Here is a 24696-nt window from a genome sequence, read left to right as displayed (position 1 = left end):
ATTTGTCGTCTGCTTTCCTGGAAGTTGAGTCAAATGTGGATTTACTAGGGGTTAAGGGGACTCTGAGCCCTTTCTCCTCTTGTTAGCTCTATGTGCTGTAATCCAATTTCTATGGCATGTGTTTTGCAGGAACGCCACCCCACCTCTCTCCCTGTCTCTCTCCATCTCCCCAGTTTTCCGTGTTAGGATTATGTTCAGAATTGTCTGCCTGCTTGTGACTTCACATCATTGGACATTTCTGCATACCTAGACCAGACAGAGAATTTCCTTTTTAAATTGAAATTTTGGCTAGCCCCGCTTTTCTACATGTCATCAATAAAATATATAATGTTTGCCTGTTTCTCATATTAAGTATCTTCCTGATACTTTCTCACTTCCAGAGAGGTCTTTGTCAAAGCAGTGTAGGAGGAAAGTGCACAACTGTGGTAGGCAGAATGTGCTTACTTGTCAATTAACCTTTCCCTTTGTAGACTTAACTGCCCTAAACTGCACTTTATGTAATAATTCATTATTGTACAAAAGGAAATGGGAATTCTGTATGGAACACAACTTAGAACAAAAAACTAGAGCTCTTATGAAAGTTATCTGTAAAACTTAAATAGTGAAATATTTTTTTTTTATCTCTAGGAATTAATATCAGGTATTGCAAATACTGATTCTCTCAGGTATTAACAGTAGTTCTGGAAAGTCTAGCAGGAGAAGAAAATGGTATAGGTTTGACTTCAAGACAAAACCTAAAATTCTGAGTTAATTTGGAATTGAGTATTTTAGGAAGAAGCACGGACTTTACTGAATTGGTTTGAACTGTGTTAAGCCTTCAGATGTAAGTTGTCTCCTAGCCCACTTCAATAGTGACTCATAATTCATCCATCAATAATTAAACCTTTTTTGCTTACAAAATGTTTTCAGAACAGTTAGTAAACTGGTTCTGAAAACATTTGATGATTAAATTACAGTTTGGTCCTCTTTATGATAGAATATGAAGTATGTTTTATTTTTTAATGCCTTGTAACTTGGTTTTCTCTTGGGACAGCAGTTATGTCTTACAGTTATTTTAAAGTCTAGATGGTGAAGTTGTAGTGTATGGATATCCTGTGCTCTTATAATGCAAATGATTTACTAGCAATAATTAATCTGCTTCTTTCTCTTTCCCAGCACCTTTGGGGATGAAAGCATGAAACTACGACGGCTGAAACTAGAGAAACAGGTAAATGTCAATGCTGAAGCTGGTAAAAATAAGTATAGGAAAACAAACATTAGCCATCTAAGACTTGAGAAATGAGGCTGAAGTGCTGAAAATCCTTGGTCTAAGGAATACAAACAAGAATTCATTGCTAACATTTTTCTTTATAGATTTTCATGGCTTTCGTTACTTTAAGTCAACCTTACTAAGGCTTGTAGGCTTGATTTCTTAAATACATTTATTTTTCATACATTTTCTCATTTTGTTGGGATTGATTCACCACAATGCAGGAATGAATCAAAAAAGAGGAAGACTGCAGGGAATTACCCATTTTAAGCAGCAAAGGAAAAGTTTCCCTGAGCTGTAGAGAGGTCTCCTTAACACTGCTGTTGATAAAGATTTCCAGCATCTTTTGACTTTTTTTTTTGTTTTGTACAGAAAACATTTACAGACAAGCATTTGTCAGATATCAGGTTATAGGTCTCAGTTTTTAAAGCACTGAATGCTTACATCACCATATTCTTCCAAGCAATAAAGTATCCATCCTTAATATTCTTTCTCTGTGAAATTTTAGATGTTTATAAATAGATTAGAAGATCTGAGATTATTATGATTATCTAGCTGGCCATTTCACATGGACCATAAATCACTGTCTTGCATATTAATCAAATAAATTAATCTATTAATTAGATTAATTAATCTATATATTAATAAAATAAATGTTCAAATTAAAGTATGTTTTTTAGAAAAGCGCGCTCTCAGCTGTGGATCTTTAAATCCAGACATAACAGTTTTCAGGGAACTGTTGCAGTGGAGAATAACCTTCTTTACCAGAACTTGTTCATTATTTCTAGTCTGCGTTTGCTTAGCTTTGACGTCAGACAGTGGATATATTACCAACTTTATCTATGTGTAGATAGGCACTTACATATATATGAAACACTTTGGAGTCAAGGAGTAAGATTTATCTTTGGTCATATTTGTGGAAGCTAGCATAATCCTTTTACATGTAAGGCTATCCAGAAACACTTGTTTTAGTAAATAACTAACTAAATAAACAAACAGAAAGCATTCATTCAAGTAATCAGTAAAAGAACGTTTAGTGCCAAATGCCACTCAGTAAGAAGTTCCAGAAATAAGGATGGTCTGACCGCTTGGTGATGAACCTCGGTGTCTGTTTCAGAACTGTTGTCTTGGGTCATAAGTTGGTAGTAATCACTGGCTCCTAGTGCTAGGCACTGTGGTCAACATACACCTACTTTCAGACCTTGCCATGGGGATGCATTGCTGCTCCACCAAAACAAAGCTGCTGGGCTGGGTGGAATTCCCTCAGAGCAGTTGTCAGCTGAATCATGAAGAGGCAAGTTTAAAGAATTCATTTTTACAATTTTGTTTCAGGCTTTCTTGGATTTGGTTGAGATTGCAATCATCTGCAAAACCAACAGCTAGAAAATTCCATTAAAATATATTAACACCACCCCCTCTCCTTGTAAATGAGGTTTACTGAGAAATGCTAACAATCTCTAATTTAGGATTGTATATTTAGGTTTAAATATTAACTTTTAAAGTCTACTTTTAACTTTTACATTAATAGTACCATGTGCTCTGTAGAAATAGAGGTCAATAGGAGATCACTACCAAACATGATGGACTCATTTCTGTTTGTAGCTGATGCCCCCCTTGATTAATTTGTCCTAAACATTTACAGGAATTGGAATAAAAAACGCAAAATGTTTTAATCCAGTAGGATTGTGTTTAGAACCTTTGGCCATACAGAAAATCTGGAATAAGCGTTTGCCACGGTAAAGACATATGCCTGTCATACATCTTTATGATGGGTTTGGAAATCCTGTAATTGCAGTAAAATATTATTTATAATAATGCATGACATCGAGTTCCATCTGTGGGTCAGCTCTGCCTGCCAGGATGCTTTTATGTAGACTACTGTCATTTCCTTGAGGAGAGAGTGTGTGGCTGCTCAGGCAGTGCTTACCTCCCCAGCAGTAGAAGGTGTTTCCGTGTCTTTTGATGCACCCGCAGCTCAAAGTGCAATGCTGCCATCTCCCTGTGGGTGGGAAGCGTGAAGCTGAAGGCATATTTCTGAATGCACCTGCTATGGTACTTACTCTCGATACGAAGTTTCATTGATGCCATCATCACTAGCGTTGTCACTGCTGCCAGCAGCATGAACTAAGGAGGAGGTGGAAGAGTGGAGAGGATGTTTCAGATCCATCCTGCATTTGGACCATGCCAAATAATAAATGCTATGGTATTGCACCTTTAAAGGTGGAGTGGGTAGAACCTTCCTGTAAACCCATCTTCCTGTTCATCACAGTTATAGAAAGAACACTAAATTAGTTGTCTTATTAGTCTGCTATTGTGTATTCATCTGAGGCATCTGACTTCTTACCTTGTTGGAAACTCACTAGAACCAGAGTTGGTGGATTGTGATCCTGTAATCATCCTGTATTCTGATGCTATGCTTTTCTGTGGTGCAAATAAAATGTTTCTGGAAGTAGTTAATACATGGAGTTCACAAAATTCTGAACAAATCATGATAATCCATTTCTGTTATTTATTTAATGGGTTATGTGTTCTGGTATCCTGCTCATGAACTATCTAAATTTTTTGTTATAATATTGTAAGAATTTTTGTTGTAACACAGAGCTGGAGGAAAAGGCCAGTTGATAGACAACGTGAAACAAAATACAGTTTCTTTTCTCCTACTTCATCTTAGTGGAAGTAAGTCTGAGGTAAGCCTTACTGAAGGTAGGGCTGCTCTGCCACCTTATGTAGAGAAAATGAACTGCTACTATCTGTCCTGTCAGTGGGCTTTGTAGCTTTTTTTTTTCTTATCTCAGTAAGCAAAGTAGTAGAGAGAAGCCTTTTTAAAACAAATTAAATTACTATCAAGTTTTGTCACTTTGATCATCCTGAAGTTCTTACAAGAAGAAGGTAGGTCACATCTACCAGCAGTAAAGTTTATTTTTCAGTATAGACCAATATGATCCCATTAGATTGGTGAGTCCTAGAAACTCTTTGATGAAACAGAATGTACTCTAATAAGAAAAAATAAATTTTTAGACTAGTGAGCTTTGAAATGTTTTAAAAAAGCTAATCTAATAGAATAATCAGTTAAGTAGCTCTGAAAGTTATTATATCCTATATTGATCCCAAATTCAATTTCCCTTTTGTCATGGTTTAGCAGTAGCTGTGTACTTTCTTACTGCCTTTAGGATGTGTCTGTTTTATTTTTTTCTTGTCTGTCTATTTATCAAGTAAAGAAGCCTTGGCAACAATTTTTCTCATATCCTTATTCTGAGAATAATGTTTTGATTCCTTTTTTCCCTCTCTCCTTTTATTTAAACTGCTAGAGATTTATAACCTATCACTTTTTTTTTTACTTTTCCTCAGCATTCATTTAAAAAACAAACAAACAACACAAACCAATGTAAATTCTTCTGGAGGGCTGACTACCTTTCTAGAAAATAAATTTTGTCTGTAATTAGCATTTTCTAAGAATTTGACTTCTACTGCTTATTTTTCTTCTTCTAGGCCAGTGTCTTTGGAATTCAATGTAATTTTTGCCCTGCAGGACAATCCTTGCAAATAATTCTGCAGTAAAAAACACTACCTGTATTGCAGTCCAGCCTTCAAAGTATAATTATGAGTTTAAATATAAAAGGTCATTTTGGTTTGGTATTTTGTTGGCTTTTTTTTAATCTTTGTTTTTGTCTTCTGGTGTTGTGGGTTTTGGTTTGTGGTGGGGATTTTTGTTTGGGGGGGGTTGGGCTTTTTGGGGGTTTGGTTTTGGGTTTTTTGGTGGGGCTTTTTTTTTTTTTTAGATAAGGGTTTGAAAAGCAGAAAGAACAAAGGGCAGGGGCTGAGTTGTGTTGGTACTCGTCAGGGCGAGGTTGCCTCAGAAACTAACCTCACTTGAGATAAAAGCCTAATAGGATATGAAAGAACCAACATGAGAGAAAAAGCATAACAGGAGAGGAAAGGGTTCCAAAGATACCTGTCTCAAGACTGAATTGTTGATACTATTTGATGTATCCCTGGAGATTGAAAATAATTTGATGGAGAAAGGATTTCTATCATAAAGAACAATTTTCAGGGAGTGTTGGGGTACCTAAGAACCAGGCATGGATAAACTGCACCTATGGCAAGGGTCTTGCACCTCGTTTGCACAGTGGTGTATTACAGAATATTAGAAGATGATTTTTTCCTTTCTTCTTCATGCGTCACCTTAACTTTTAAGGATTGAGTGTGGCTGTCTTTAAAATGGTGCTATGTCCCCATTTGCCTTGATTTAAGTCTAGAAGTTGTTTCTCATTTAGTAGGAAATCATAAATATCAAATGTATATGTATCTTTGAAAAGTAATGTTTTATTTTTTAACATTTGCATTTCCTATTCTTTCCTTTCAACCCTGAATTACATGGAAATATTTTGCAAGGTAGATCAATTTTCCTTTTACTGGATCAGTCCTATTTTAATGACTGCCCTGCCCAGTCTTATCTCTCAACATTGGTTTCTGAGAACTATTTGTTTTGAGTTCTCCCTAGAAGATGATAGCTTTTGAGACAAATACATTTTCCTTTGCAAGTCCTGACTTGTTTTTACTGCATTTTGACAGCATTTGTAACTGCAATGACAGAGTGAGCCTGGTTAAGGATTGTTAGAAATGTTATGCTAATACTTACTGTATTAGACTTAATTGCCATATAATGCATAGGGCAAGGGCTCTCATCTTTATTCTGGCATTTTCAGATAGTCTTGGAGATAGTTCTCTTAATACAAAGTTAGCTTAATTGTACAAAAGAAGGAGGAAAAATTCTACATTCCCTGTATGCCCAGGAAATTGTTGTCCTAAACCATTGAATGTTTAGTCCAATCATAACTGCAGCAGAAAGAGCAGAGAGTCCTTGTGAGCTGTTTTGTCTACTCTATCAGCTTAAGTAAGTAGGATGCATGAAATAATAAAATCGCATGAATGTATACATTTTATGAATATACATTATAACATTTACTTTGTGAAATATTTCATATTGGATTATAAATGACTGATTAATTTGTCTATTTATATTAAGGATTGCTGCAGTTTAGACTGGATGAAAGGAATTAAAATTATCTGCTGATGGTCTCAGGATAGATCAGAAAATAAGCAGGTGTCCATATCACCCATCAACCACTAATGGAGAATCAAAGGCGATGTCTCACTCTAAAGACAGTGATATCTGTTTCTAGGGCTTTTTGTAAGAGATTACAAAAGTATTTCAGGTTTATTGGAGATCCTGATCAGTGACGTATCATTGCCAATGGCTGAGGCATGTTTTCTGCCCCTCCGTATGTGGTTACTCATCCTTATTTCACGCTTTTTCTTTATTTCAGAGAGCTCTTCTAGAGAAGAAGCAGAGGAAGAAACGTCTTGATCCCTTGATGGCACAGCCAAATCCTGAGGCAAAGCTGCGTAGGTCAAAGCCCAAAGGGTGTGAAGAGCAGACTCCTTTAGTAGAAACTCCTACCCCTTTCCACAGTAATGTTATGTTACATGGTGAGTAATCAACCTGATTGCAACAATGTTCCCCAAAATGCCAGTGCATGCATTTTGTCACAGATGGGCACCTATGTTGCTGTGACAGTGGTCAAGTGATGAACAACGTTGATTACATACCTTTCTATGTACCAAAGTAGAATTCTAGTACAGTATGGTTGAGTAATACTGAACTGTAAAATCAAACAAAAACCTTACTTTGAGTTTTGTGACAGCTGAGAATCTTCATGTGCCTTTGAGTAATCTCTCCTTTGTGTTAGGCTAAGAAGAACTGTAGAAATGGGTTAGGAACTTCTATAAAAGCAGGGAGATACAAATCCAAAGCAAGAGAGTCTTATGAAGCTGTAGGGTAAAGAAAAGGAAATAATCCAGTAGTGACTGCCAGTACTTTTCTTAATGGTATCATGGTATACTTCATCTCAAGACTGCGTATGACTGAATGATAAAGTAGACACGAGCAAAACAAAAGTCTTATGAATATTGATTAGATTCTTGCTAGTTTTTACCTCATTTATTGTTTTCTGTGGGCTTCAGGGAGACCACTGAAACATGAAAAACAAGTCACTATAGTGGTCCAAAAAGTCACAAGCACAAAGTGATATTGGAGCCAAAGGCAATAACTCAGTGGTCTCAAAACATTACAGTAAAATAGTGACCATTGTTAGAAGTGAAAAGAAACATAGTAGTGAGAGCCTGAAGACTTCCATGTCACAGAGAGGAAAAAAGAGTAGCAATGAAATCTGTACATGCCAGTGGAAGTGTCAGGAAGTAGTTTGAGCGCCAGGATCCCATCAGCCTATGAAGAAAGTAACAGGAAACATCCTAAGGCTTTGAGCTGCATGCTATTGCAGGACGTTATAATACCACCATTATAATAATAGGGAATTAATGTGTAGAGCTGAGTTTTAAAAACCCAAACAAAACAGTGTTACCTAGTTTGAAGGTCACATTTGGAACTATGTTATCCCCTGTCTTTTGAATGTTTTACTTGTTCTCCAGATGTCTTTCAGGATCATAGGATGGGGAGGAAAGTGGTGATGTGGTGATTTAAACACATTTATGTGTTTAAAATCGGGTGGGAGAAAGCTTCTGTTAAAAGACACTTTCAAGTCAGAAAGAGATTGGGAGAAAAGATTGATATAACTTCTAAGTTAGGAGACTTCAGTAGTACTGAAACTACAAGAAAGAAAAATGAAAACTAGCTGCTCCCTCACTAGCTTCCGTAGTTCTCAAGCTTCCTCAGTACAAACGAATCCTGTTAAGAAGTGGTAACAGCAGCAAACATGTCAGAAATATGATGACTAGATAAAGCAGTGAAGTTTGAAAAAGGAAAACAGTGGGAAAGCAAGAAAGCCAAAGCTGGAGCTACACTTCTATACTGTGTGCTACACAAACATGTATTAAGTATTATGCCAGAACATGACATCAAGATGTCTCCACCAATTATGAAGTGCAGTGCAAAGCTGTGTTGCATGTGGAAATTTCATTTCTACCAAAAAATAGAGGGCATCCATTTACAGTTTTTTCTGCCTGTGGCTGTAGATATTTTTATCAAATTTGTTTTGTGATGTTCACTGTAGAGCACTCACTTATTGGCATGGGAGCAAACAAGGAACCTGAAGGAGAAGAAAATAGAGTAGTTGCCTATAAATAAATTGAAAGATATCAATATGCATGACAAATACAACTAATTTTAATTGCTTAAGCCCTTATAAAAAAGTAGACACAATCACTATATTTATAAATGGAGAAACTGATACCTGATATGTTAAAAGTAATAGGCAGACTGTACCAGAGTCAGGCCTGACTCCTCCCAAGTCTTCTCACAAAAGTTGAACAAGTATACATCAGTACTTTAAAGGGATGCTTCAGTAAGGGAAGGTGAAAAGAAAAACCATCCTGGGATGTGTCTTTAGCCATGAAAAATAGACTTCAGCATTCTGTTTCATTTTGGCCTGCAGGCATTGATGGACCAGCTGCTTTCCTGAAATCAGAAGTGCAAGATTTGGGGACCAAGCTCCAAACTCTCTCTGCTGGATCTTCCAAAACAGAAGACAATGCAGATCAGGAAAATGATGGAGAGACTCAAACAGACACAGAAGGCAAGCCACATCTGCAAGAAATCTTGCAGAAACAAGGTAAGAGTTGATAATGGGCAAAGGTCTTTCTCAGGTCTCTTCTACTTCTTATAATTTTTTTTCAGTAGCATTAAAAAACCTAAAAAATACGAGGAATCATGAAACAAGTGTCTATAGGATATTACTTCTAAATGCAGAACTAATAGATTCTACAGCATGTAGAAGTACAGAACTGCAGTTCCTTCTTCTGATATTAATTGGAGTATACCAGTTATGTTTTAAAGGTTTATCAATGTGCTGTATAATTTATGGCCTTTCCAAGGAAGTTGGTGACAAAATTCTATACTTCACATTTTGCTAAAGTTCAGGGTATTTTTATTCCAGACTTATTATACCTGGGTATGATGCTTGAATATTTTCACAACAGCAGAACCCTCTATAGCCAGTAAGTGCTATAATTTAACTGTTTAGGAGACTAACAGGAAAGGTGTTCTTCCTGAGTCAGAGACTGTCATAATCAACAGCTTTAGAGTTTTTTATTCAATAGTTATAGCCCATTGAGTAGTTTCTCAGTGGAGTGTCCATCTCTGTCTACCAAGTATCTTATGTCACTGCCAGTACCACAGGAAACCTTTTGTGTGGCATGCAGCTTAAGCACTTTGCAGCATAATAATGGCTAGTGTTTAATATGGTACATGGCTTGTTTTCATTCTGCAGAGCATGTCTCCCAAAATGTTTCCAGCACATTTATATATTAAGGTACCACCATATGTAGAAATACTTCCATTCAGTTGTCACATGCAACAGCTGCTTACTTATAGAGAGCAACATTACACAAGAGTTAGGAAAGGAAGCAGGAGAGAATATCCAGAAACTTCAGGGGAAATTAGTGGAGGTAGAATATAAACAGTAAATTTTGAAATTGGCTGGAGTACTAGGGTTAACGCCTTTCCTCTTTCCAAATGTGCTTTGTGAAGTTTACTGACGGGTTGTTAAGACTATGTTTTTCTGTTTCATCTGAGACAAAGAACTTCCAGCAGTGCCTTTTCTATGCAGTGCCATGTTGGAGCACTGTTATCATACTGATGCTCAGATAATAATTCAGCTTAGCAGGCTGAGTGTGTTCATTTTCTATAGCGCTTTATGTGCTTTTCCATTCTACAGCCAAATTAAAGAATGGAATCACAGAACAAAATGATGCTATTCCAAGTGGAAGGAAACACTAAAGTCATGTATACAGAAGCTATAAATATAAATATCTTTATAAATGTCTTTATCCAGAGTTATTTTAGCTATATACCCACAGTCATCTCTACATAACTCTGCTTAGGTTAGTAAGTCCTGGAACTACACAGTCTGTGCTTCTGTTTTAAAAATCAAATCATTAGTAGTATTCATGAGACCCGAATTATTGCTACTGATGTAAGAATAGGAGGGGGTCTTACTGAAAAATTACCATACTTCATTTCAGTGTGTATAAAACTAAGGGGAAATGGTAAAGGATGTAAACTGTACAGACAGAGTCCAACTTACAGGATAGCTGTCAGCATATTAATCTGGATTTCTTTTTTTTGTTCTTAAGACATGGAGGGCTTTTTTGCATGAAAATAGGCAAAATTAATTCAATGACAGCATATACTAAGGAATATGTTACATCATGTAATATAATGTAAAATATGTATTAAAAAAAGCCTGACAGCTGCTTAATCATCTGCACAGTTGACAGCTGCAAACAGTCATTAGGGGTTTGAATTACAAGGCTCAGGAAGCCATACAGCATGTGAAGAAAATCAGCAGTTGAAACAACTGAAATCAATTAAAAGAGTAAAAGCAGGATAGCCATGCAAGAGTCTTCTATGAATTAGTGATGCCATGAACTCATGACACCTTCTTTCAGAGGTTACCTACTTGATCCTGTATTCTGACAGGAATTTCAGGCAGTTTGAATTTTGATGAGGAGGACACAGAAGAGGAAGAAACTAGTAAGAGACCAGCATCTCATTCACAGCATCCTGAATCTGAGAGGCCTCGTTCTGCAACCAGCGAGAAATCTTTTGCAGTAAGTGTCTTGAAATCCATTTCTGGTGAGACCTGGGCACATGCTTGATTTTAGTACCCCTTGAGCACTGGATTAAAATATAGTAGTTGCAACTACAGTAGCTAGCATCCTTGAAGGCAGAGGAGGGTCATGATTGTCAGGTTGTCTGACTGAAGTGCCATCAAGTTAAACACAAAGATCTAGTAATGATCAAAGGAACAATGGTGGGCAGAGGAACCCAAGTAGCCTAATCAGTGAAGATGGGAACACAATGAATCAGCTACTCCTAAGACCCTCAAAGGAGACAGATTAGGCCATTATCTGTGGTGTACAATCCACCAAGATGACTCAGAGAAACTCTGAAATGCTGTACAAACTTAGAGGGATCAACTGCCTGAAGGTTTATAGCATGTATTGTGGGATGCAAGGGAGAACAGAATTTTGGGATGGAATAGAGGATTCTGGGATTGGACAAAACCTCAAATGGGGTGTTTAAGGGAAGGGACTCATGAGGGAAAAGAAAGGGGTCAAGGTGGGTCAGGAAGTAATAAGTATGGGAAAACAGGGAGCAAAGGAGGTAAGAGGCAGCAGATGCATGTGAACAGCTGCAAGACAGTATGCCTGTCTGGCCAAGCCTTGTGCCTGATTACTGCAGCATGTCCTACCATCTTCTAAAATTCCATTTCTAACTATTTCCTATGTGAATGTGTTCTTGCGTACATCTGTGTGTTTGTGAGAGAAATACATACGTATGCTGACAGACTGTGTAATGGACTAACCAGTGAGTTGGAAGAGACTACCGTCAGGAAAACCTAGGGTCTGAGCTAGTGGCCTGATAAAGGGCATAGGGATTGGGCATGAACGCTGGACAGCCTTAAAAGTCCATGCTACTATTCAAAAGTCCCATGTGAGTATATTTGTCAGGTGACTGTGTGTATGTTGTGCTGCAGTAGTGGGTGAGTCGTACAAGAGGTCTGGGTGCTACTTGAGAGACTGGGCTATGGGTGCCAACTGCTAGAGATAAGGGGTGAGAGTGCTGGAGAGGGGAAGGAGGGAGATTCACTAGTGAGTTTCAAGTTTGTGTGTTTTCACTCAGATTTCTTACTGGCTATACCTGGGAATGGGGATAAACCAGCAATTTCATCTCCAAGGCCCAGTAAGGGATGAATTTCCTGGGTTCTACAATCCACAGGATTCAGCTACCTCTAAGAAAAAATTACTTTAATGACCTATACCAGATTTCCATTAGAATTCCAGTTCCTTTGGTGACCATAACTTGCATCCTGACTGTACATATTGTTCTGAGGTTCTTCCAGCATTTAGTTGAGGTGGTTCCACTGCCAGCTTACTCCGTTTCTGCTACTGTTTTGAACCAACATCATCTCAGTGCTCATTTCGGTCACAAAAATACCAGCCTGTCTTACTGCAGCATCCATCAGTCCAGCTTATCATGCTGCCTTATTTCCCATAGAGTGTTTGAAGCTCTAAAAGCAGAGAGGCTCTTTGCTTAGAATATTTACAGTTTCTCATCCTATTTTCCCCTTCCTAGCAATTCACTCATCTCTGGTTAATGGGTACTTTTTCTCCCCTTCCCTTGGAGGGCTAGTCTTTCCTCAGAGTAAAAGTCTTCAACCACTTTTTTCAGAGAAACACAGGTGGTCTCTCTTAACTTCCCTTTCCCAAGTATGTTCTTTAGACATGATACCTTCTCTTTCAACAGGCCTTTCTTTTCTTGGGGAATACCAGAGCCTCTGATATTAATTTGCTAATATGATGGTTCTTCCCACAGGAAACAGGTGCTTCCTGTAGTACATCCCCTCAGGCAGATGCACAGCTGGGAGAAGTAGAGAACTTGGAGGATTTTGCATTACGCCCTGCACCCCGTGGTGTTACAGTCAAGTGTCGAATCACTAGAGATAAGAAGGGGATGGGCCGGGGCCTCTTCCCTACTTATTACATGCATCTGGAAAGGGATGACAACAGAAAGGTATTGGAAGCAGCACACATTATCTTGAGTATTATACCACAGAATATTTTGGTGTAAGGGAGAGCTTGGAGGAATAGGCTTTCAGGGTGTGCACTTGTGGAAGAGATCAAAATTGTAGAGACAGTATTAACAGCACAGAACAAAAAGGGGAATGGATGTGGGAAATTAAGAGATAACAGTTTGGATAGCAATGCCTCTGCATTCTTACAAAGCTCCAGTCTTGATCAAAGTTTTGTATTTCCAGACATTCCTTCTTGCAGGGAGAAAACGAAAAAAGAGCAAAACGTCCAATTACCTCATATCAGTTGACCCAACTGATTTATCTCGGGAAAGTGAAGGTTTCGTTGGAAAACTCAGGTGAGAACCACAGATGAAAACTACAGACAGGAGAGAGTGGATTTTCATTTTAGTTGAGTTGGGATTATGAACAGCAATCTGGTATCAATTCAGAGAGAATGAACTTGCATCGTCCTGCTTAATGTAATCTGTATTCACCTGAGTTGGCAACCTTTCTCCAGCGTTACCATTCACCGTGGCAATCCAGAGAAGAAATTCCGGTTTGATACCTTTCCAGGATAAGTTACAGGCTCAGTTCACTATGGGCACTTCATGGAAGCTCCTTACTGAGCTGGCAATAGGAAGATACAGATGGCAGGAGATGTGTGTTTTCACTGTGCTGTACAAATACCTTCAGAAGATGACAAAACTTTCCGCTGATGCCTCTCTCTTTCTCTGTCTTTCCATAACCTGACATTAGGTCAAACCTCATGGGAACTAAATTTACAGTCTATGACAATGGAGTTAGCCCAGTCAAGGCACGAAGTCTAGTGGAAAAGGCTCATACGAGACAGGAGCTTGCAGCTATTTGTTATGTAAGTAGTGCCTCTCCCCTTTTGCCCCTTTCTTTTTTGTCACCTGGTTACTGAGGAAACAGGGCTTCATGCTGCCTGGAAGCCTCCTTCCCTTAACTTTGGGACAAACTGACCAATCTCAAACAGATACAACAAAGGGCAGACGCCTCAAAGACAAGTTCTTACAAGTTTAATGGGCCGGGGCTGGGAGGGGAGTAATCAATGCCAGGGAAGGGAGACCCAAGCTAACATACTGATGACTTTCTTATCTGGCCTGATTCAGTGTGTGGCTAATCAGCATATCCTTTACATGGAGCCAGCCATAATATGAACTGCCTCTTGCCCAGCTGGTATCTGGTGGACACTAAGAAGGAACTGGGAGTAGTACGCTGTGAAGTAGAGTTACTCCTTTGCAGAGCCAAAGACTTTTTGGTGGATAGGAAGGAGCTGGTATTATTTCAGTAGCAGCTTGTTGTTGGTAAGGATATGGTTCCAGGGGAAATCATGATTTGCTAGCTCTGTCCTAGAGGTGTTCTTTTGGTCTTCTGGATCACCTCAATCTAGGCTTCAGAGTGAGGAGGCACTTCTGGACACTCCAGAATTATGTGAGGGTTCTCATGTCACATTGTTTCATATTCCAGCCCTGAAGTTTGAGTAAAATTTGAGGTTCTTTACAAAATGATGGCCAGTCAAGTGGAAGGACTTTTACTTTTATCATGGGTACAGCAGCAGAAAGTTAAAGGCACATTAACCTATTAGAGCATGATCTTGATTTTTTTGCTGTTGATCTTAATGGCCCTTGGGAAAAAAATTGGTGTGATAATTCCGGTACTAGCCTGTTTACAGAAGTATCACTGGATATTTTCTTTGTATACAGTGTTCTTCAGTTCCCTACCCAATTGTACATAGCAGGGTGTTAAAATGAGTGTGCAGCAGACAATATAAAGTCAGCTTTTCAGATTTATGAACTTTTATATACAAGAAGCTCATAAAGTTTATGTATGAATAAAATCAGTATCCTCATTCTCATATGTGCCCCTAGATTTTCTGAAGTGAAATAATAGAGGTTGCAACTCCAACTCCAGGTTCTGTATCTGCAAAATACACTAGCATGGGAGGAGAAGCAGTATCACTTCTACCAAACAATTTAGTACTTCTAAAATATTCTGGCCTTTTAATTTGCCTTTGGGATTTTTAAAGGTTATCACTAACATTGTTACAGAACACTTTAAATGGACCCTTGGATTTTGGCTGACATTAAATGGATGGTTTGAGAATGCTAAGACTTTTTTTCCTTTGCTTTTTGTACCAAATTTATACCCAATCCACTTGGAGCAGTACAGTGCAGTGCATCCATCCTGCAGTACTCTGGAAAAATCTGCTTGTCCTAAGACTGAAGCTTGGACAGATGCTGAATACTTTGCCTTCTGGGTCTGTCCTTATTAATTTATAAAAGAGCATGATTTGAGAGAAGATTGTGGGTATGCTCTTAAACACAAATAACAGCACCTAAAGAAGAATGTCATTTGTTCTTCAGGAACATTTTAGCCTGAATGGTGATATATATATAACAGACTCAGGTCAAAGATATTTGCCTTTTACCATACTTGAGGCTTGTTCACTAGCAAGATTTTAGCAGTTTTGCCTCTGCAAAAACTTATGCCTGGAAATTGCATTTGTCTCATTTTGTTATAAATGTTTCATTAGGTTAACAGGTGCACTCTAAATTAGGTAATACTATGTATGTCTTTTAATGCAGTTCTCGGAATGGGAGAGAAAGCTGTTCTCAGTGATTAAACACAGTTGCAGTTAGATAACTGCTACTGCAGATGTAGCTAGCAAATCTCTAAAATAGAAACGTGGATTCAAATTCAGTTTTTCTGTCTTTCCTTCTTTGAGATCTCATTTACTGAAAATAATGTCTTTCCTTGTCTTTCAGGAAACCAATGTGTTAGGATTCAAGGGTCCCAGAAAAATGTCTGTGATCATTCCAGGAATGAATATGAATCATAAGCAAATTCCAATCCGTCCACGAAATGTGAGTTATGAAGTTTGGTCGTATCTCAGATTGGAGGAAGAGATTAAAACTTTCTCATAGAGGTCTGGGTGTTACTGACAGTCATGTTTTTTAGAGTAAGGCTGTTAATACCCAGGGCTTTAGCAAGTCTCAATGGAGAGTAAATACAATGTAGCCTAAAGGTGTTAATTTATTTATTCTTGCCTTTACCTAAATTTTAGCCTTATGAATTATGTTTGTATCCTTACTTGTCTTTTGGTCAGCCTATTTTCTTAGCTATTGCAATGGCTAGTGTATGTTGTTGCTGTTGCACCTACAACCCCTCCGCCTTGGTGGGACCCTGTTATGCTGAGAGTTGGATGAACACAGAACAAACTTGCTTCTCTCAGGAGCTTACATTCTTAGCCAGTATATGAATTACAACACATATATAATAAATAGATAAGGTGATATTCTGGTGTAGTAGCAAGAGAGTAAATACATTTTTGATCAGAATGTTGGTCAGTCTCTTTGTAGGAATTGCAGAAAAGGAGGATTATTTAAGGAGGAAGTGGGATGAGGAGAAGGATGGAGTTTTGTGGTGACCAGTGAGGATTTCTCGTACATATGGGGGATGATATAGCTAAAAGCTTACTGAACTGTATCTGAAGACATATTAAGGTGTATGATGAAAATAGTTCCGTTCCCTTAATGTGGGTTTTATGTTTGGTGTGATAGAAGAACAAAAGGCAGAAAGGACAGGTGCCAACTGAAAGACATGGTTAGTGTTTTAAGCTAGAAAATGGTATTTGCAGCCATGTTGTGATTAGATATGAGTAGGACAAGAGTGTATTTGTTGAGGTCAGAGAAGAAAGGCTTTGAGTGAACATTCAGAGTCATGAGAGCCTGGAAAAGAGTTTTAATTTTTGTGAATGGGCAGGAAAATTGTATCTGGAGGTGGTCATTTATTCATCATCTTTCAATTGGTATTGCCAGCTCCGCTGTCAGTACAGTAATGATTCCATGGCTCTGCCTTTAATTTTCGCCCCTATTTTCACAAGTGTTTTGCTAGCAAGCAGGTGTACTGACAGTGGACAAGGCTGAAACACAAAGTTGTTCTGAAAAGTTGGCAAAGCTTTCACTGTGGGGGTTTGACTCTGTCTTCCTCCTCTATAGTGTGATGCCTCCCATTAAGCAATACTGCCCCCACTACAAAGGAGGAAAAATTGCATCTAAATGCAGTTGGTGCCAATTCTTAAAGTTCTTTTTGCATCTTTAAAAAAGTAAATAAAGATAAAATAAAAATATAAAGTAGCTATTTTAAACTGAACAGTAAGTTTTATTTAGGTTATCCTCAAAAATCCACTATCATATCTGTATATAATACTAAAACAGTTACTATAGCTGTATCAGTCAGACCTCCACAACAGGTTGTTTTCTGATAATTTTTTCCCATTAAATAACTTCAGTTTTGATTCTTTTTCTTGGGAGTTTTAGCATATATTATTTCAGTTTGGATTTTATTTGCTGCCCAACTTTTAAAATTAAACCATATGTCATGTTGTTTCACTCACCACTATTTGCAGCTCCTTGTAATTAATTCTGTTTGTCAAATTTAATGTGCTATTTTACCTTCTTTTTATATCTTTTTGGTTTTATTTCTCTCTGTTTTTCATATTGTGCATCACTTATTAGACCCAATAGGATGACATTTAACCTACTTAAGGCATATTTACAGCCCACTGCAGCCTTTGGACTTTCTACTGAAGCACCCCAGGGCCTGGCATTATGCAGTTAATTGTAGATTATTTTCTTTTGTTTCAAAGTTTAGAATGTTAGAAATGGAAGTTGGATCCAACTGGATCAGAGAAGGCTTGAGACTTAGAAAGATTTCCTGCCAGCAGGATGGCAGTCATCTGTGGCCTGTGAATTGCTTCCTTTCCTACGTGCACGCTTCCTTCTCTCTCACTCTTTTTCCTTGTTTGGGTGGAAATATGGCAATAGCTTATTGAATGGAAAGTAATGCTTGGACTGGGAATCCATGAAAGTATCTTCCTGGTACTTACAGGAAATTTTTGGTGGGACTGACTTTAAGTGCTGTCATTGTGTTTCATTAAACAGGGATTGACATTCAAGTGACAGACTGCACACACATGAGAAAGGCAGTACTCAAAAGCAGAGCCATTACAAATCTGATAAATGTATTTCTTTCTTCTGAACAGAAACGTGAGAGTCTGCTGTCAAAATGGCAAAACAGAAATTTAGAGAACCTCATTGAGTTGCACAACAAGGCTCCAGTCTGGAACGATGATACTCAGTCCTATGTTTTGAATTTCCATGGGAGAGTCACTCAGGCCTCAGTGAAGAACTTCCAGATTGTCCATGACAATGACCGTAAGCGCCTGGTGGAGAGTGTGTGGGGCTTATTTGAGCAGGGAAAACCCAATTTATTTCATGAGGTTTGGGAGGAATAGGACACACTTCCTGGAGAAGGGAGCATGGGTGGAAGAATTCAGCTCAGGGTTACTGGAGACTTCTCAGCTGTCAAGAAAATTATATAAGGCCTCCCTTTTTCTGGGGTGGGTGCAGAGACTGGTGTCCATAGCTGCAGCAAAAGAGGGGGCGAATGCAAACTTCCCGAAGGGGAAGAGAAGAATTAATACAGCACCTTCAGCCCAGCAAAAGAGTGGTTTGAGCTTTGGTTCTGAAAAGAAAGATAATCTCTAGAATAACACAGTCACTCTAGAGAACAGATTTCAAGGCCACCCTGGTGAGAAAGGATGGATACACCAACCACGTACATTTGAGACTGCCAGATGTGTGGGTTTTTGTTTGTGGTTGGTTTGGGTTTTTTTTTTTTTCTTTGCTTCACTCTGAAATTGTTGGTCTCTGAATCTTTCTTTTCTCCCCAGCTGACTACATTGTGATGCAGTTTGGTCGTACAGCGGAAGATGTGTTCACTCTGGACTATAATTATCCTCTCTCTGCTCTTCAGGCCTTTGCTATTGCACTCTCCAGCTTTGATAGTAAATTGGCCTGTGAATGAGAGACAACAGACTTGAAACATGGAACTCCCATCCCTGCATCTTGTTGTAAGAGTTCCATGTGGAGTAATGAAAAGCACATTGGGGATGGAAAGGACTGGAGGACAGACTTCTGCAAGTTGATTAGAAAGCAAATATTAGGCTTAAGATATGGTAGTTGACAGTAGACCATTTTAGGAGATTGTCCCAAGACTTAGCAGTCTCTGTATGCATTGTGGAAGAACAAGAAATATGGGTGATGTTTTTGTCATTGGTGTTGATTCTGCTTTCCAAATCCTTGTAACAGATGCTGCATGAGAGCAGGCTAAGGAATTTAGGCCACTAATTGCAACCGTTTGCAGCTAGGATTAGAAAAATAATAGTTTAGTGTTACCTTGGGAATTCCACAGTGCCCCTGAAGATGATGATATTGATCTGATCAGGAACTCGTAAGTTCCTGATCAGATGAATTCAGAAAAAAGGAGGACAGTAATTGGCATGTGTTCTCTTTTGCCCTATGTAGCATTTTGCTGTCTGTTACAAGAGTCAGATACAGAAAGATTCAAGTTATGTGTCTGTGCAACCATAGGTAATGTTCAACAAACACAGAGATGGAATGGGACATTAGCTCTAATAAAACACTTTTCTCTTACTCTCTGGGATGATTCTCTGTTAAGGCTGATAGTCTAGTTCACTTTCCATTAATTTCTAATTGCTCAATATTCCTTGACAGTTTTTTTACCAAATAAAGAACAATCAAATCTCAAATGCTCCCTTTTTAGTTGGTGATTTATTTTCTGTTTCTGTTATTCTTGACCATGTGAAAAAATTAGACTGAAGAGATGATAGAATCTGAATGAATTTGGCAGAAGGCAATATTGTAACAATATATAGTACTATTCCTGAAAAGCACTGTTCTGATTGATTTAATCTAGACTGTAAGGTGGTCAGAAATATTTTTTAATTTGTCCATTGTTTGAAAAATTTGCTACATTTTTAGGAATAAGTTAGTTACTGATTTAATTTTTTTAACGTAAGATTATCTCAAATCATGACATATTAAAGTAGATTTTATATAAATAATTTTAATGTGACTATAAGGAGTTACCTCAAAAGGACATTATAGATGTTTTCAAAGGCATCAGTAAGTTTAAAAAAATTAAGAAATACATCACGGGGCTTTGCAATGTGTCCTTCCAGTGTTCCATTTTTAATGCTGGATGTACAATATGGAAACTGTAGGTCACAGCATAGAATGCTTCTTGATTCATATGGCCTTGATTCATCAGAGTGAATTGCTGCACACTGTGACACATAAGCCTCATAGCGTACATATCTGCTGTGTACTAAAGCAGAGAACAGTTACTGTCTTGCCTATTTCATGCCTGTTATGCATATTCATGATGATCCTGGAAAACTGTCCCTCTATGGAGAAAAGAATAGGTGTTCTCCAGCTTTGGACGTCGTCATTGTCAGCAGACTAACTCTGTTTCAAGCTCCAAAGAGAGAGATTTATTGCTTGTGGTCTCTGGAGTCTTTGCAGTGGTAGATATCACTTGCTCGTTCAGAATAATGAAACTTTGTGAAGACATTTTCTGATGCTGCCAGGAAAAAAAATTATGGTAATCATGTGTAAACTCTGTATTTAACAGTAAGTTATGAATTGATGCTGAGAACTACAGCTCGCTTATCTCGCAGATGCCCATTCTACATTAGCTGGTGAGCCATTGTCTTGAGATGATCTCATGAGCAGACCAGTCTTGAAGAGAACTTGAATCGTGGGTCTCTCTTGTGCCTTCATATACTTCCTGCTTATCAGGCTGAAGACAATACCTGGCAGTGTTTTCCAGTTGTGGTCTTCTGAGCTCTTGGCTGATGGCTCTGCATTCCCTCTACCCATCCAGAAAAACAAAGTCAGTTTGTTACCTGTCTGATTATTTTTCTGACTAGGACTGTGTGAAAGAAACTGCCTTATGTTAGTTTGGAGTGACCTGAGGATAGAATGCTAATTTTCAATTCAAGATTATTTTCTCTGTGCTCAGAAAGCCACAGTAACATCCCTTTACTCACCCTTTCAGCTAGGCTTGTCAGCAGTGGCTTTTCAAGCTATTTGTTGACATCAGATGATCCTAGCAGAGTCAGGGCCTCTGGGTCTCAGTCAAATTATGCAGACAGATGAACTGATTCAGTGCTCTTTTATCAGATACTGTTCTACGTGAATTGTATTTATAACTTTTATATCTAACTGAAAATAAACTAATTTATATATTGAAAAAATCCTTAATTCTAAACAAGGTTTTTTGGTTTTGTTTTTTTTTTTAGGATTTTGCTGTCACTTCTGGGTGTTCTTTGTTACTCCTGTACTAGATACTACCTCAGTTTCTTGTTGTCGTCTTAATATCTCATCTCTCTTCATACTCACCCTTTCCTTTGTAATTCTGAGTTCTCTTTCTTCGTGGTGTTTTTTCTTTCATACACTTAGACGTCTGGGAATAAATGTAAGGTTAGTCTCTCTAATACTTTTTTCCCCCCTCCATCAGCAGGTCTTCCTGTATAGTTCTTGGTTTCCATTTGATTATCTTGTTACACTTGTTGCACTTCTCTGCCCCATGTTTTTTATGTTTCTCCCAGCATCCAGTTAGGGCTTTTGAGGTGGTTCTTTATGCATTTTCCTACCCTCCATCTGAACCTGTCCTCCTGTTGAAGTACAATACCACATATTTCTGAATCAAGAACTGAAATAATACAAGGCTAGGAGAAACACTAAGTTGAAGTGGTTATTTTTTCCCTATTTCCACTGGGAGAAATATGAACTTCAGTAAGAGGAGATACAGTGGTTCTGATAATCAGAAACTGACACAGCTCTCAATGTGTAGGCCCTATTCTTCATGCACCTTTTTTCCCCACTATTTCTATCTGAGCCAAATTAAGTCTAGTTGGGAGAGAAAACTAAGCAAGCAGTACTACTGGTATTTGTTCTTAGTACAGTAATATTAGTTGCATACATGCAAATATAACATTCTTGAAATCTCGGAGATATCTTAAAACAAAAAAGGAAGTATATTAAACCATTAAATATGAATCCTAAAGGCAGGCCTAGAAGACTAAAACAGCTCCTAGGCTGCTTGTAAGTTAGTATATAGCTAGTAAGCTACTTGGCTCACAAACATAAAAGTGAATAATTTCTTGCTCTTCTCAGGGTCAGTCCCACTCTCATTGAAGTTTTGCTGCTGAATTTGGTAGCAAGAGGACAGGGGGTTTTGTTACTGTTGGCCTAATAATTATATTATACTTGGTGTGCTCCTCTACTTGCTGGTATTAACTACTCTGTAGATATCAGTTGACCTTGAATTAGGTTTCCTGGTACAGAAGACAAACGAAGCCTTCCCCTTACCCCACATTCCCCCCAGATTTATAGGTCAAGAGCTAAGAGTTTGTGCAAAGTCTTGTGAAACTGAACTATGGACAGATTCCTTCCTTGACAGAGTAAAGCGTCTCATCTTCTCTGCCACAGTGTCAAACTGTTGTACATAACTGCAATTTGGTACTACAGCTGAAACCCAGAACTAAGACAGACACTAAACGTATCCTCCAGCAAAGAGATTTTGGCCCAGGATATGGTTATGAAGATGAGTAGAAAAGGAACACTGGTGTAAGGACCTCCTTGTTAACAGGGAAAACAGCCTGCTTCAGCTGTGAAGTGGTAAGAATTGAAAGCGCTGCTATGAAAGAAGGCAGAGACCTTGTATCCACTGTTAACTCTTGTATCTCTTGAAATGCATAGAGTTTTTTGCATTCTCATTCCACCCCTTAACATGTTCTATAGGGAATTATTCTTTTCCTCCTGGAAGCTGGATGTCACTTCTTTGGTCCCAAAATGGGAGAAAGATCCAGAAGTAAACTGATTTCAACAAAACACATTAAAGTAAAGGCTATTATAATTGTAACCTGCTTTGGTAATTTAACATTTAAGAGAATAACATAAACATGGGTGAATGTATTCTAGATGATGGAATTTGTGATCATTTACTTTGATTACTGCTCTCTACAACTACCTGAAAGGGTGTTGTGGCAACATGGGTGTTGGTCTCTTCTCCCAAATAACTAGTGATAGGACAAGAGGAAATGGCCTCAAGTTGTGCCAGGGGAGGTTTAGATTGGATATTAGGAAAAATTTCTTCACCGAGAGGGTGGTCAAGCATTGGAACAGGCTGCCCAGGGAGGTGGTGGAGTCAACATCACTGGAAGTATTCAAAAAACATGTGGACATGGCACTTCCAGACATGGTTTAGGCGGCTTGGTGGCGTTGGGTTAATGGTTGGACTTGATGATCTTGAAGGTCCTTTCCAACCTTAATGATTCTGTGATTAAATTAGCATTTTCAAACAAGGTGAACCATTGCATTGTCTGCAACAAAACAGCTTAAAATTATGATGAAAACAAAGGCTTGATTTTTTAAATTGTTAATTTAATAGAGACCTGTATTTATTAAAGGGAAAGTAATACTATTTTACTGTGAAAAGTTACTTTATTTTAAAAGCTGCATATCAAAATCATTCCGATAGAGTACAGATAGGGTTGGGGAATTAAGTCTGATCAGCTTCCCCAACTCCCTCTGCTTTCTGTTTTAAGCAGAATAGTTTGCTTCCACGTTAACCACCAGTAAAGAAAAAAAAAAAAACCAAACCACCAAAACCCCTGTATTCTCTTGAGTGGGTTTCCACGTGCAATTAACTAGAGTACTGCAAACAATTTGTGTGATGATTCACAGGAAGGAATAGGTTTCAATTCCTTCTCTTTAAGCTATGTTGATTCTGCAGGGAAATGGGAGCAAAACAATACATTAGTCACATAATCATGAGACCTGGGCTAGAATTCACAGTGAACAAATGTGATGAGAAGTGAACTACCTTTAATATATATTTATTTTTCCTAAAATTACATGTTTTAAAATATGGCTTAGTAGAAATAGTGGCTAAATGAGATCATTACAGGGCTTTATATAACAAACAAAAACCCACAAAATCATGTAATTGAATTTTGTAACTTCATCCTATTTATACTGTATATACTCTCGATTCCTACAGTTGTATTGGAACACTTTTTTTCTTATGTATTCATAAAATAAAATTATTGCTGCATTGCCTTACAAAGAAAAGCAATTGTAAATGTATTAAAAAGTATTGCCAATATCACTTATCTTCAGCACTGCCAAACTAAAAAAAAAAAAACAAACAACCCAACCCCACCCCCCAAACCCCCCAAAACAGTGAAGTTAGCCTTCCACATCCCAAGGCGAAGTTTATGAAGTTCATGGGCTTTGCCATCTGGTTTCTGAGGCCTTGGGCCACATTTAGGTCCTGTTTTGAGTCTTTTCTCTGCAACTTGAAAGCGTTATGAACTTTTTTAGCTTTAGGTTCTTACCAAAACCTGAGATTTTTCTTAATCCATTTCTTCAATACATTTAAGTTTTAAACAAAGCCAACTGTGTCATAGCTCTGCCAGAGGTAGTTCTGTGCACACCAGGCACATGTGACAAAGTCACCAGCTGGAAACATGAAAAAGTTTATTTGCTGATGTAGCTGCACTGCCCCAAGCTGCTAATAGGATGTAGTTACTTTTACTGAACTTGGTGTTTTACCACTGCTTTTGTTTTGGGGATGTGGTTTTCCAACCCTAGTGCAACTCTCAGTCTTGTATCGGCGTTTTCTAGTGCTGCACGTTGACATTCCTGTATGAACGGATAGGAAAAGAGCAGCTTCGTCGTGAGACTAAGAAAAGCCCCAGAAGACATCCCTCTCCTGTTAGGCGAGTAGCTTATTTTCCGGGATGCTTTCGGGACGATTAAACCGTTATAACTGCTGCTGCGGCGTTGGGCCTGGTTTGTTTTGCAATGGCTCGGCTACACTGGGTGGAAATCGCAACACGTCCCTAAGGGGCTTCGAAGAAGTGTTGCCCGCGGGCCGCGCCTGGCTCGAAGGGTC

The 24696-nt window shown here is 38.3% G+C and overlaps 1 protein-coding gene across 1 annotated transcript; it reads left to right on the top strand.

Annotated features, from left to right (window-relative positions):
• The first annotated feature begins 1156 nt into the window (after positions 1 to 1156).
• Positions 1157 to 18980, top strand: TULP3 (tubby like protein 3). Its single transcript, XM_010293699.1, has 10 exons — positions 1157 to 1207; positions 6577 to 6739; positions 8701 to 8877; positions 10746 to 10876; positions 12645 to 12842; positions 13087 to 13199; positions 13600 to 13714; positions 15633 to 15731; positions 17912 to 18083; positions 18602 to 18980. The coding sequence occupies exons 1-10, from the start codon at positions 1175 to 1177 to the stop codon at positions 18733 to 18735; spliced, it is 1335 nt and encodes a 444-aa protein (XP_010292001.1). The 5' UTR covers positions 1157 to 1174; the 3' UTR covers positions 18736 to 18980.
• Positions 18981 to 24696: the final 5716 nt, after the last annotated feature.

Source organism: Phaethon lepturus, unplaced genomic scaffold (genome assembly GCF_000687285.1).
Source record: "Phaethon lepturus isolate BGI_N335 unplaced genomic scaffold, ASM68728v1 Scaffold40828, whole genome shotgun sequence".
Lineage (NCBI taxonomy): Eukaryota > Metazoa > Chordata > Aves > Phaethontiformes > Phaethontidae > Phaethon > Phaethon lepturus.
The sequence above is the reverse complement of the archived record's forward strand: the minus strand, read 5'-3'. Positions and strand labels throughout refer to the sequence as shown.

Excerpts from the sequence above, each read along its gene's own strand:
- TULP3 (XM_010293699.1), top strand. The coding sequence starts at position 1,175 with ATGAAACTACGACGGCTGAAACTAGAGAAACAG. Across the intron at positions 6,740-8,700 it reads CAGTAATGTTATGTTACATG|GCATTGATGGACCAGCTGCT; the intron begins GTGAGTAATCAA and ends TTTGGCCTGCAG. Across the intron at positions 8,878-10,745 it reads AGAAATCTTGCAGAAACAAG|GAATTTCAGGCAGTTTGAAT; the intron begins GTAAGAGTTGAT and ends GTATTCTGACAG.